Consider the following 12,802-nt stretch of genomic DNA (forward strand, 5'->3'; position numbering starts at 1 on the left):
CCCCGTCCAGCTTAAGTGTCCTCCTCAAAGAGGTCTAGCAGCTAGTCAGTGTGGTCTTGTCAAAAGAGGGGAACCCTATTTGCTTTCCTGATTTAGCTTCGTGGAAGATGAACTGAGGACCAGGGGGAGTCCTTGTCCTTAAAGAGCTAGCCCAGGTTACGAGTGCCATGCCAGTTCCTGACCTTAATCCCTGCTTTGATAGTTCCCAGCTGGAACGGTCTCTGACCTTGGCCAAGTTACTTACCTTCATCTGTGAACAGGCATGATGCAGGGTTGTTCTGAGATATGGCCTGTGGAGGGTGTAATTAAGCCCCCAGTAAATACACTACAGCTTCTGGTACTTTCCATGGGGGTGGGGGGGAAGGGCTGTGACAATCAGAGCAGAGGCTCTCAGGTGCCAGCGAGACGGAAACTAAACAGAAGGGTCCAGGGGACGAAGTTAAGGAGCCTCCCCCTGGGCTTGGTAGGTGGGGGACTGACCACAGCCATGCAGGGGGGCTCCCCAGGAGAGCTCCCAACTCTGACGTTGCCCCCTCTGCTGGGCCTGGCCCGCAGGTGCTGTGATAAGCGGTTATGGACCCGCATCGACCTGAACCACTGCAAGTCCATCACACCCCTGATGCTGAGCGGCATCATCCGGCGACAGCCTGTCTCCCTGGACCTCAGCTGGACCAATATCTCCAAGAAACAGCTGAGCTGGCTCATCAACCGCTTGCCTGGTGAGCACTGGGCCAGGGACCCTCAGTGTGCAGTAGCAGGGGCTGGGGTGTATCACCTGACCTGCCGCCTCCTCTCTGTCCCCCGCCAGGGCTCCGAGACTTGGTGCTGTCCGGCTGCTCATGGATTGCAGTCTCAGCCCTCTGTAGCTCCAGTTGTCCGCTGCTCCGGACCCTGGATGTCCAGTGGGTAGAAGGACTAAAGGACGCCCAGATGCGGGATCTCCTGTCCCCGCCTACAGATAACAGGCCAGGTGAGTGTCCGGGACAGGGGTGTACCCAAGGCGGGGGGTCACAAGAAGGTGGCATGACCAAGCTGTGCCATTGGATCTGGTCTGACTACCAGACCCCATCTGGTAGTCATGTCTTCAAGCCTTCTCTGGCTTCCGCAGAGCTGAAGTCCCAGCTGAGTCCCAGCTGCTGTTCTCAGTTAGCTTTGGGTACAAGAGGGGACCCGTGAGAGAGCAGAGGCTCCCAGGATGCCACTTTGGGAACTCTGTGTGCCTCTCACTGCTTCTATGTTAATTTGTCCTTCGTTGGCTTTAAGCCTCAAGCATCGGGGTCAGTGTGGCCGGACAGGGCCTCACGGGATGAAGCCCTCCTAGGTCGGGTTGCAGGGCTCACTGCTCCCCACCAGTACCTTAAATGAGGAATCTGTGGTGACCCAGAGATGCTGTGCTGTCTGTACTCCAACTGGCTGAGCACTGCTGGGTGGAATGCAGGCTCTGTGTTTCTAGGTGTTCTGACTTTTAAAGAACCTACAAGTGTAAAACTTGATGTGGAATATTCCGACTTTTAAGTGTTGGAACCAGTTTTGATCTTTTGGGGGAGACACTCAACGGCTAAATGAAACCCAGGTGTTCCACCTGGCTGGTAGGCCTTGTAAAGTGTCATGTCAGGGTGACATGTTGCCTCTCTGTCCTGCTCCCTCAGGTCAGATGGACAATCGGAGTAAGCTCCGGAACATTGTGGAGCTGCGTCTGGCCGGCCTGGACATCACAGACGCCTCCCTGCGGCTTATCATTCGCCACATGCCCCTGCTCTCCAAGCTCCACCTTAGTTACTGTAACCACGTCACTGACCAGTCCATCAACCTGCTCACTGCTGTGGGCACCACCACCCGAGACTCCTTAACCGAAATCAACCTGTCAGGTCAGTCAGGGGCACCCATCGGGGTCTGCCCAGGACCCCGGGGGACAGGCTGGGCATTCTGCATTCGAAAGGAAATACTTGTGTGCCTGTTGCTATAGGGTCACAGTGTTAGACGCTACGACACACCAGTGAACAAGACAGACCCATGGCCTAGTCTAGAGGGGAAACACACATTAAACAAATCAGCGTTATTAGATTTTAAATAATTGCTACCAAAAAATAGTGCTAGTGGCAGTGAGAGCACATGAGCACATAGCAGTGGATCTTGACCCAAAATATGGGCTAGAAAAGCTTCCCTTGGGTGCTGTGGACGACCTGGCGCCTGGCAGCAGGGGGTGTGGGAGAGTAGCCGGCAGTGAGGCCAGGCCGGGCCAATGGAGTAAGCAGCTTGATTTCTGCCATGGTTGTTGTCGCTTACGTGTCCCCCTCCTGACCCTGCTATCAAGGGGCCTGTTGTTGACAAGAAGGAAACCCCACAGTGGAGTCCTCACTCCCCCCACTTACTGATGGGGCTGGAGTTGGTTCCTAAGGACTTGGGGCACAACCAACAGGGAGGTGGACAGAGGCAACGCTGCCCGTTCTCAGCCCAGCTAACCCAGTTCTCGTCTGATCGCTCAGGATGGTCAGGTTGGGCGTGTAAGATTTGGACGCGACCAAAAAAAAAAGAAGGAGAAAAGAAACTTTTTTCCTCCAGAAATTACCAAGTAATAAATGATACCCTCACCTCATTTAAATTACATTTTGACACAATCCAATCTGATGTCTGGCTTGGTCAGGATTCACATACTGTTTAGCTGTTTCCCTCTCTCCATCCCACGTTCATGCCTGAGAAACGCCTTCCTGTTACCAGTGCCACATCCGAGTGGGAGCTGATGCTGTACCTTAGTGCCTAGGGAGCCCACCCCCCTCCTTGGCGAGTATTGGTGGCGAGGTGGGGGGCGGGGGGGTGTTGCATTCCATGGAGGCAGAGAACAGAGAGCCACACTGAGGTGAGCTTTCACCAAGACCCCAGCTCCAGGCTCAGCTCGTGGTCTTGAATTGATGCTGGGGCCGCCCCGTGGAGAAGGGCCTGGGGAGCATCTTGTTCTAAAGTGCCTGGTAGTAATGAACTCTTTTCACTTATTCTCATTTGGTTACTGTGCATGTGTAGCAGAGATGCCAGTATAAATCCCCCTCCCCTGCAGCACAGTCCATGATGTGTGTTTGTATAAATCATCTTTTTGCATTTTGTTTTCCACCACAATCCTTTCAGGTCGTCGTTTTGTCTCAGGACCTACGTACAGATCTCTGCGTTTGCGTTAAGAGCTGTGATGTATATGAAGGCCCATCTCTCTCATACCCGGTCTCTTCTAGATTCAGTTCCTTTTAAAATGTTTTCCCCTCCTGTCAGTACAACTAGTTAATGATAAAATAAGTCTCTGCCACAAAATGGATGGCACTTGACATGTTTCCAGATCCTTCAGTGTGGTTGGAGGATCAGGTCTAGTGGCAGAGTGAAGCCGTGGTTGTCTAGTTTTTGATATTCAGGCTGCATTTCGTGTAGAAGTGCTAATTGGGTGCTCGAGGTGGCCCTTTGGCTTCCCCTTCCCTGCCCCTGATTCTCACCTTGAGGCAACCACCTTCAACTCTTGAGCTCTTTGTTTCTGTTTACCTCCATTTTTTCCAAACAGCAAGCCTACATTGCTATTTCTTGTTGTTTTTTGTTTGTTTTTCCTATTCAGATGCTCTGTGTTTGTTAACTTGCTATGCAGAGAACAAGGATTACCATTCTTACATTCTCTTACCCTGCTCCTTTTTCTCCCTTCATCTTCCCAATTTGTGGTTAAGTCACTATTATTTACCTTATTATGGCCATGTAAGTATTGTCCACTGTTGAGCCAAAGTGTGTATTATGGGTATGTTTCCTTTCTTGCACATTTTTTTGGTTTGTTTTCCCTAGAGTTAATAATTGCCTCATTTTTGTTTGGTTAGTTTCTAAACAGACTCTGTAACAGACTTGAGTACTATTCTTTCCCCCCGTGAACTCATCAGGCCCTCAACCAGTCTGTGTAGGAAACCACCCTCCTGGACTTCTTTTCCTCCTGCCCCCACTTGAACTTGGCTGTCTCTGCCTGCTGCACAGCTCCCGTCCTGGGACTTCCTTGGTTTCTGTCTTGTGCAGGGACCCTTCTTTCCTTGGTCCCGTATCTTCTTTCTTGGTTTATCTACTCATTTGGTAGAGGACATCTTCCAGACCTTATATGTCTGAAAATGGCTGTATTATACCTTCATGTTTAATTGATAGCTTAGCTGGTTATATAGTCCTAGTTTGGGAACCATATTGTTTCACAAAGTGGGAGGCACTGCTCCTTTGGCTTCTGCCTTCCAGAGTTGATATCCAAAACGATTTGATTCTCCATCCTTCAGTGAATATTTTCTCTCATTGGAAGTTTGTAGAACACGATCTTTTTATTTATTTAATTTTTTAAAAAATTTATTTTTAAAATTTAATTAATTAATTTGGCTGCGCCGGGTCTTAGTTGCGGGATGCAGGATCTTCGTTGCGGCGTGCAGAATCTTTAGTTGCGGCATGTGGTCTAGTCCCCTGACAAGGGATCGAACCTGGGCCCCTTGCATTGGGAGTGTGGAGTCTTAGCCACTGGACCACCAGGGAAGTCCCGTGTAGGACATGATCTTTATCTCAAAGTTTTTTGCAGTTTTTGATGATGAGCCTTGGTTTGAGTCCATTTTCAGGGATTATACTGAGCATTCCTGAGCGCTTTCAATCTCTCAATTTGGTTCTGGAAAATTTCCTTGAATTATTTAATTTCCTTCCCTTCTGTTTTCTTTCTTTAGTAGTCCTTTGATACCTTTAATTTTTTTTCCTTTTTCCCACCTCTGTATCTGGTTTTCCTCCACTTATCACAGAATTCATATACAGCTGACCCTTGAACTAGTTAGGGGCTAGGGGTGCAGCCCTCCTTGCAGTAGAAAATCCAAATATAACTTAACAGTTGGCCCTTGGTATCCGCACTTCCTCCATAAACTCAGATTCAACCACTAATCTGTAGCCTGTAATATTTACTATTGAAAAAAATCAGCATATGAGTGGACCCACACAGTTCAAACCCGTGTTGTTCAAGGGTCAACTGTAGTGAGTTTTTCATTTCTGCTTTTTTTTAGGTTCAAACATATGAAGCTGCTTTTTATGTAGGTCAGAAAACAGTCAAATATTGGCAGTTTTCATATGGTTTAGCCTGTGTTTTTAATTTTACAGCTATAGTTTGTTCTCTGAACTTTTGGAAAGTGGCATGTTCTTGTTTCTTGGATCCAGATATTGTCCATCCTGAGGATATTGATGGTTTTATTTTCTTCTCCACATAGACCATACATTCCTTCAGATGCAGTCAGTGGGCCTGCCTAAGGGGCCCTTCTCAGATTTAGTGTTAACATGAGGTTGTCAGCTCAGGTGATTGGAGGCTCTGGGGACACGGTGGGAGCTGGTCTGCTGTGGGTATCATTGGGTGGTCAGCATGGGTTGTTTTCTTTGGGGAAACCCAGACATGACATCTGTCAGTCTTTCCTCTTAAGCTGGTCAAGGTTGCCAAAGGACACTTTTTCCTTGACCTCCCAACCGAAGGGCTCAGGCCGGGCTGCCAGGGTTCTAGGGCTTGGCAGGGAAGGAGTCTGGAGGTCTCGACAGTCAGCAGGTAAATTTCCCTGTAACCCCCATTTTTCATGGGGTGCCCCTACCTTCCACGGTGCCTGGTGGTGCCTGGTCTAGAGACTTTCTCTTGCCCATCAGAGACAAACTCCCCTCTTTTGCTGGGGAAGGGAGTTTCAGCCTCTTACTGCTCCTTAAATATATTTTCAACCAGTCCTTCTGTCTCTAACCCCATCTTTAGCCCCACTTTCGTTGTACTTGTTGCTTCCAGTACCTGTACCTTTGAGGTCTTCTGTAGAAGAAATCTGCTTCTCGGCTTTTCCTTCAGCCAGTTTGGGGTTAAGCTTTCTCAAGTCTAGTGAACTGTTACCTTTTCTCCAGCTTTCTAAATTAAAAAAAATTTTTTTATTGTGGTAAGATACACATAACATAAAATTTACCATTTTAACAATTCTTAAGTGTCCAGTTCACTAGCATTAAGTACGGACATGTAGTTGTGCAGCCGCCGCCATCCGTCTTCAGAACCTCTTCTTCACCCTGTCAGAAACTCTGTACCCACTAAATACTAACTCCTCACTCCCTTTCCTCTCCTGCCCCCGGCAACCACCATTCTACTGTCTGTCCCTGAATTTGACTCTTCTAGGTACCCCACATAAGTGGAACCATACAGTAGTTTTTCTTTCGGGACTGGCTTATTATATATACACCACATTTTATTTATCCATTCATCTGCTAATGGACACTTGGGTTGCTTCTGTCTTTTGGCTATTGTCAGTAATGCTGCTGTGAACATGGGTGTATAAATTCATTGTTCTTTGGGTATATAACCAGAAATGGACTGGCTGAATCAAATGGTAATTCTGTGTTTACTTTTTTTTGAGAAACTACAATATTGTTTTGCAGAGCAGCTGCACTGTTTTACATTCCTACTAACAGTGCAAAGGGTTCCAACTTCTCCACATCCTTACTAACATTTTCTGGGGTTTGGGGGTTTTTGTTTGTTTAAGTGAAAACCATGCTAATGCGTATGAAGATCTCAATGTGGTCTTGACTTGCGTTTCCTTAATGATTCGTGATACTGAGCATCTTTTCGTTTGCTTATTTACCATTTGTGTATCTTCTTTGAACAAATGTCTATTCACGTCTTTTGCCCATTTTTTTTTTTTTTTTTAATTAATTTATTTTTTTTTTTATGGGATCTTCCCGGACCAGGGCTCGAACCCGTGTCCCCTGCATTAGCAGGCGGACTCCCAACCACTGCGCCACCAGGGAAGCCCCTTTTGCCCATTTTTTAATCAGGTTGTTTGTGGTGTTGTTGAATTGTAGGATTTCTTTATATATTCTGGATATTAATTCCTTAACAGATACATGACTTGCAAATATTTTCTCCCATTCTCTGTGTTGTTTTTTCACTCTTGATAGTGTCCTTTGTACAAAAGTTTTTAATTTTGATGAAGTTCGGTCTTTTCCCTTTTGTGGCCTGTGCTTTTGGTGTCGTGTTTAAGAAACCGTTGACAAATCCAAGGTCATGAAGATCTCCCATGTTTTCTTCTAAGAGTTTCATAGTTTTAGCTCTTATGTTAAGTCTTTGAATAATCTTAATTTTTGTATATGGTGTGATGGGGGGGGGTGGTCTAGCTTCATCCTGTTGCATGTGGATACCCAGTTTTCCCAGCACCATTTGTTGAAAAGTCTGTCTTTTCCCCCACTGAATTGTTTTGGCATCTCATCAAAAATCATTTGACCATTTGAGGGTTTATTTTTGGGGCTCTCAATTCTATTCCACTGGTGTATATGTTTGTCCTTATGCCAGTAACACATGCTGTGGCTTTGTAGTATTGAAATCAGGAAGTGCGAGTCCTCTGACTTTTTCTTTTTCAGGGTTGCTTTGGCAATTCAGGGTCCCTTAAATTTCTACATGATTCTTAAGATGCATTTTTCTTTTTCTGCAAAAAAAAACGCTTTTGGTATTTTATAGCAATTTCATTGAGTCTGTAGACTGCTTTGGGTAATACTGGCATTTTAATATTAAGTTTTCTAATCCGTGAACATCGGCTGTCTTTCCATTTATATCTTTTAATTTCTTTCAGCGTTTTTAGTTTTCAGTGTACAAGTCTTTCACTTTCTTCGTTAAATTTATTACTAAATGTTTTCTTTTTGATGCTATTGTAAATGAAATTTTCGTAATTTTCTTTGATTGTTCATTGCTAGTGTTTAGAAATGCTACTAATATTTGTGTGTTGATTTTATATCCTGCTAACTTTGCTGAATTAGTTTTGTGTGTGTGTGTGTGTGTGTGTGTGTGTAATCCTTAGTTATCGCATTAAGATCATGTTGTCTGCAAGCAGAGATATTTTTACTTCTTTTCCATAAGTATCATTTTAAAAAATTTAATGCTTTGATCTGTCTAGAATTTATTTTGTTGTGAGGTATAGGCCACATGGTTTGAGGTTTGTAGTTCTTTTTTTTTTTTTTTTAAGAGGGAAGGATTATTTATTTATTTATTTATTTATTTATTTATTTATTTATTTTTGGCTGTGTTGGGTCTTTGTTTCGTGCGAGGGCTTTCTGTAGTTGTGGCAAGCGGGGGGCCACTCTTCATCGCGGTGCGCGGGCCTTTCACTATCGCGGCGTCACTTGTTGCAGGGCACAGGCTCCAGATGCGCAAGCTCAGTAATTGTGGCTCACGGGCCTAGTTGCTCCGCGGCATGTGGGATCTTCCCAGACCAGGGCTCGAACCCGTGTCCCCTGCATTGGCAGGCAGATTATCAACCACTGCGCCACCAGGGAAGCCCTGAGGTTTGTAATTCTTAACCCAGATTGTCCTTTCATTGGACATCTATTTTTCACTCTTAAACAGACTTTGTTTAACCCATCATGGGCCTATCCATAATATTCCCCACACAACCAATTTTCGTGATGATGAGGAAAGGTCTCCAGCTTAATATACCACTGAGATGAAGGAATCATTGGGCTCAGGGTGGGGACTCAGCCTCAGTTGGATGTGAGCTGGCGTTGCAGCCCGTTGACTGAGGATTCAGTTCTAAAAGAAAACAGTGCTACAGAAGCAAAGTCCAAATTGATAGAAATACTCGGTTGAAGAGGACATCTACCGGTGAGGGCATGGTGGAGGGTTCTGAATTCTGGTTTTGCTCCCTGTGGACAGAATCTCTCCGGCCCCTTCAAGCACATTGGTCTCCTGCATAGGTTTGAGGTAAACGTCCCCCAGAGGGCGGGCAGGCACACGGGGCCTCCGTCTAAAGGGCTGGTGCCCAGGGGAGTGGGAGGATCCCAGGATGACCTTACAGGTGTCCTCACTCCCCCAGCACTTCTCCCCTGTGAATAAGCAGACAGCGCACAAGAACCTGCAGAGAGAGGTGTTCTCAGCAGTAGAGTAGACATGAGAAGCAAGCTATTTTCATATATTGTGTGATCCTATCTTTATAAAACAACATAGACAGGACCTACTGATGTGAGAATATATACATATAAGAGGCGGCCATGGGGTAAGAGTCCAAGCAATTTCACTTGGAATGTGTGGATGCTTTTCAAGCATATATGAAACTTCTGTAAGTGGTAGATGAAACCATTCTGCATTTGAAGAGAGCTTTCCAGCAAGGACGGTTGCTGTTCTGTTGCTGAGTGCCTGGGGCTTGGGGAGGGCCCTCGGCTCCACGCTTCCTCCACCTCACCTTGTGTCCTCTTCCCTGCAGACTGCAATAAGGTCACTGACCAGTGCCTGTCCTTCTTCAAACGGTGTGGGAATATCTGTCATATTGACCTGAGGTACTGCAAGCAAGTTACCAAGGAAGGCTGTGAGCAGTTCATAGCTGAAATGTCTGTTAGTGTCCAGTTCGGGCAAGTGGAAGAAAAACTCCTGCAAAAACTGAGTTAGTCCAAGGACAAGTATGTAAATATGGGGTGGGTGAGGGGAGGGGACGCGGCAGGGGAGGGTAAAAGACTTTACAAAAACTAGGGCTTTTATTTTCAATTTGGAACTTGGAACAACAGACCACAGAACGATTCCATTTTGCAAGTCTCGCTGAGGGAGAAGCCAGTCCGCCACCGTTTTGGGGATGAGTGAGTCAGGCGCTTTCCTTTGGTCTTTCTGAAACAAAACTGCACTGCTTTCTGGACCATTTCTAAGGCAGCCTTTACCAAGAAGACATTCCCGTCGGAGAGGAGGATGGACTTGGGAGAAATTCTCTTACTGGAAGCATGAGCTTAGGAATTTTTTTTTTTGGTGGTGGTGTTTGTTTTTTGTTTTGGACACCTTATTCCTGGCAACTTTGGGGGTTTTGGTGTCAACATAAAATGGACCACACACCACAGCTGCCGTCTTGACATGTTTGTTTGTTTGGTTTTGTTACATCTTACATTATGCAGAACTATTTTTGTACAAATTGTTTAAAAGTTATTTATGCAAGGTTTGAATGCATACCAGTGTTTTTTATTGTTTTGAGATTGCCAACTTTCCTGGTTTCCTTAAGGTAGGAGAGAACTTAACCTGTACTTCATATGAATCCATTTACACACGTGCCCAGATCTGGCAGAACAGGCTAAGACCTTCCAGTTAAAAGCATGTCTAACTGGAAGTTGAGAGCCTGCTTTGTATGTCAAGAAGTTACATAAGCATGTTGTGGATATGTGTAAATTTTAGTCAAAGTGAGACACTTTGCTAAATTTCCTCTGTATAGAATTCACCTTTCTCTCAAAATTTTAAAATTCAGACTTCAGCCTTTGCACTCAGGAGGGTTTTGCTCCCGCATATGAGCTCTTGTACTCTACACAGATCTAATTTATACAGTGAGTCAAGAAGTTGAATAAACGATCCAACATAGCCTTTCTTTTCCTTTTTTCTCTCTGAAGTGTGAGTTGAGTTCTCGTTTAAGGTTTATAACATGGCTGTTTCCTAGTTGTAAAGTTATGCATTCATAAGTGCCATTGTTGTAAGGTGGTGTTTTCCTAGACCTTCCCTGACGCGGTTTTACCTTTGTTGAATTTGTATAAACAATTGTACAAAAAAAACCACTCTTGGACTTGGAGGGTTTCTGTTCTAGGGGTGCACTAGAAATTTGACTAGGAAGTCCAGAGGCAGTAGTCTCAACACCAGTGTATACTGTTTTGAAGGCAAACAAGGTATAATTTCTTATTCATCTGAGAAATGCGGCAGCCCCTTGGTACGTGTTTTTTCCATTTTCAGAAAGAGATCTTGCTGTTTGTAGCTAATAAAGATAACAGGAAAGAACTATGCTACACCAATGTCCATGTGTAAGAATTAGGTACAAACTGCCTTAAGGGGCAGGGTGGCTTACCTGTTTGGGTGCTGCTGACCACACCTGTATAAAATAACTTCCACAGCCACTTGGCATTTCCACTGCCAAAGGGGGACAGGGGTTCATCTCCTCAGCCGCCACTGGACGCAACTCAAGGAGGCCACATCCTGCACTGGTAACCTGGGGCTGGGGTGCTGGAGGCACCTGGTTAGGTGGTAACTTCCCCAGGTGGCAGACATAGAAACCAGTGAGAAGTAGACTTTAGATCACAGGATTTTTATACTGGAACAACTGCTCTAGTCATCTGAAAATGAAGATAACCCAGCTTCCTTCCTCAGTCATCAACAGCAACATCAGACTTGGGACGCGTGGGACTAGCCTCTCCTGCTATGGTAGTTTCATACTGCTCCTGCCCCCCATCCTTTTTTTTTTTTTTTTTTGCCACGGTGAAATGGTTTTACATCCCATCTAGTTTGTGCTGCCGCCTATTAATTTAAATCCAGAGATACTTTCTGACTCAAATTGGAGACATCTGAAGCTGTTGCACCCCAGAATTTAACTCAGGAGATGCATTTAAAAGAGGTTAAGATTAGTTTAACACCCTGTGGTTTATTTACAAAAATGTGGCTTACCTTTGCAAGCCTGATCGTTCATCGTGGAGCGCCCACACAAGAGGTCAAGTTGCAGTTTTCCTGGCAGCCTGAGTGCTGTGAGCCTCCGAGTTAAGAGCTACCCTGATGTCCAATAAAGGCATCTTCTCCCTTGGGAACCGTTGAAGGAGGACAGTGGTTTTCAAGTGGAATCTCGGCATTAGAGGGCCCTCTTTCCCCCATAATGTTTCCAGGAGCACACAGGTCGGCCAAGAGAGGAGGTGAAGGAAGGGCTGCCAGGGCTGAGCAGCCGGAGTTACCGTAAGGACACACCATGGTGTGTCGAACAGACTTATTCCTTCAAAAATGAGCTTTAGATGAGGCCAGGCCAAGCTAGATGCTTGCAAACAGCTGCTCTGAGCCCATACACTGTATCTGATGAAGTAATGGAAGGACCATAAACCAGAAGGACCACTTCCTGTGTGAGATCACAACTTCTTAACCCAGGAAAGAGGGGAGGCCGTAACCCTCCTTCCTCTAGGCATCCTGGCCTTTACAAAGGCAGGCACCACGGCCCATCCAAAACATGGAATGACATTCTTCCATCCTGTGAGGACAAGGACAAAGAGACATCATTGCATTCCATTGTGAACTTCCAGAATTTTATCCATATGATAGATGACCTATTCAGAAAATTAAAAGAGGCATGGCATGCAGCTAGAAAATGCAGATTCCAGGGAGGAATGTTTGCCCTCTGCCAGATAAGTTAGTCCCTTGCAATTCAGTTATTCTAAGTGTTGAGCCTATTAGGCTAAAAATTTGTTGGCTTCTCACTGAGCCAAGGTTATTTCAAAATGCTACCTAAGAAGATCCACCATTAAGAGTTTTTGTTCATTGCTGAAACAAACACCTGAAACTATAGATAAGTCCTAAAAGAAACAGTAAACAAGCTGTTCTAAGCTGAGACTATGAGCAAATAAATCTCAATTTTCTAATTTAAGATACACCAACACCTGCTGCTCAGCTTCTATTTCGGTGTGTTTACCATCACCCACTGGCCTGGATTTGAAGACTTCTCTCCACCAATTTAGGGATTTGTGGGGAACGCTGAACTTCTGGAGTTCACTGTCTCAGGAGAAGTACAGACTAAGTGCTCCTAAAGCTTCAGCAGGGGCTGAGCTTTTACTGTCCATGTGAACTGTAACCAGTACCCACCCTGGGCTCTTCAGGCAAGCAGAGGAGAAGGTATTTGAGAATATCCACAAGGCTTTGATTTACATGCTCTGACACTCAAAACCAGAAAACGTAGAAAGGCAACTTTTTTTTCACAGCTAGCCAAACTTTCTGCCTTAAGAACAGCGGGGCAAGACTGTTTACCTCCTTTGCTGTAATTTTCAGGTCTTGTTGATTGACTTCTGGACCCTG

The 12,802-nt window shown here is 45.4% G+C and overlaps 1 protein-coding gene across 6 annotated transcripts in view; it reads left to right on the forward strand.

The window, feature by feature from the left end:
- The window catches only part of KDM2B (lysine demethylase 2B), a 123,760-nt gene extending 113,091 nt beyond the window's left edge, over positions 1–10,669 (forward strand). For 3 of the 6 annotated variants that reach the window (XM_068562386.1, XM_068562388.1, XM_068562387.1), the window contains 5 exons: positions 556–719; positions 809–970; positions 1,650–1,868; positions 9,225–9,417; positions 9,523–10,669. In XM_068562386.1, the coding sequence (XP_068418487.1) occupies positions 556–719; positions 809–970; positions 1,650–1,868; positions 9,225–9,406 (727 nt within the window). In that variant the 3' untranslated portion in view covers positions 9,407–9,417; positions 9,523–10,669. The remainder of the gene's footprint in view (positions 1–555; positions 720–808; positions 971–1,649; positions 1,869–9,224; positions 9,418–9,522) is intronic. The other 3 variants (XM_068562389.1, XM_068562390.1, XM_068562391.1) reach the window with 1 other exon arrangement.
- Positions 10,670–12,802: the final 2,133 nt, after the last annotated feature.

This window comes from Eschrichtius robustus, chromosome 14 (assembly GCF_028021215.1).
Source record: "Eschrichtius robustus isolate mEscRob2 chromosome 14, mEscRob2.pri, whole genome shotgun sequence".
NCBI lineage: Eukaryota > Metazoa > Chordata > Mammalia > Artiodactyla > Eschrichtiidae > Eschrichtius > Eschrichtius robustus.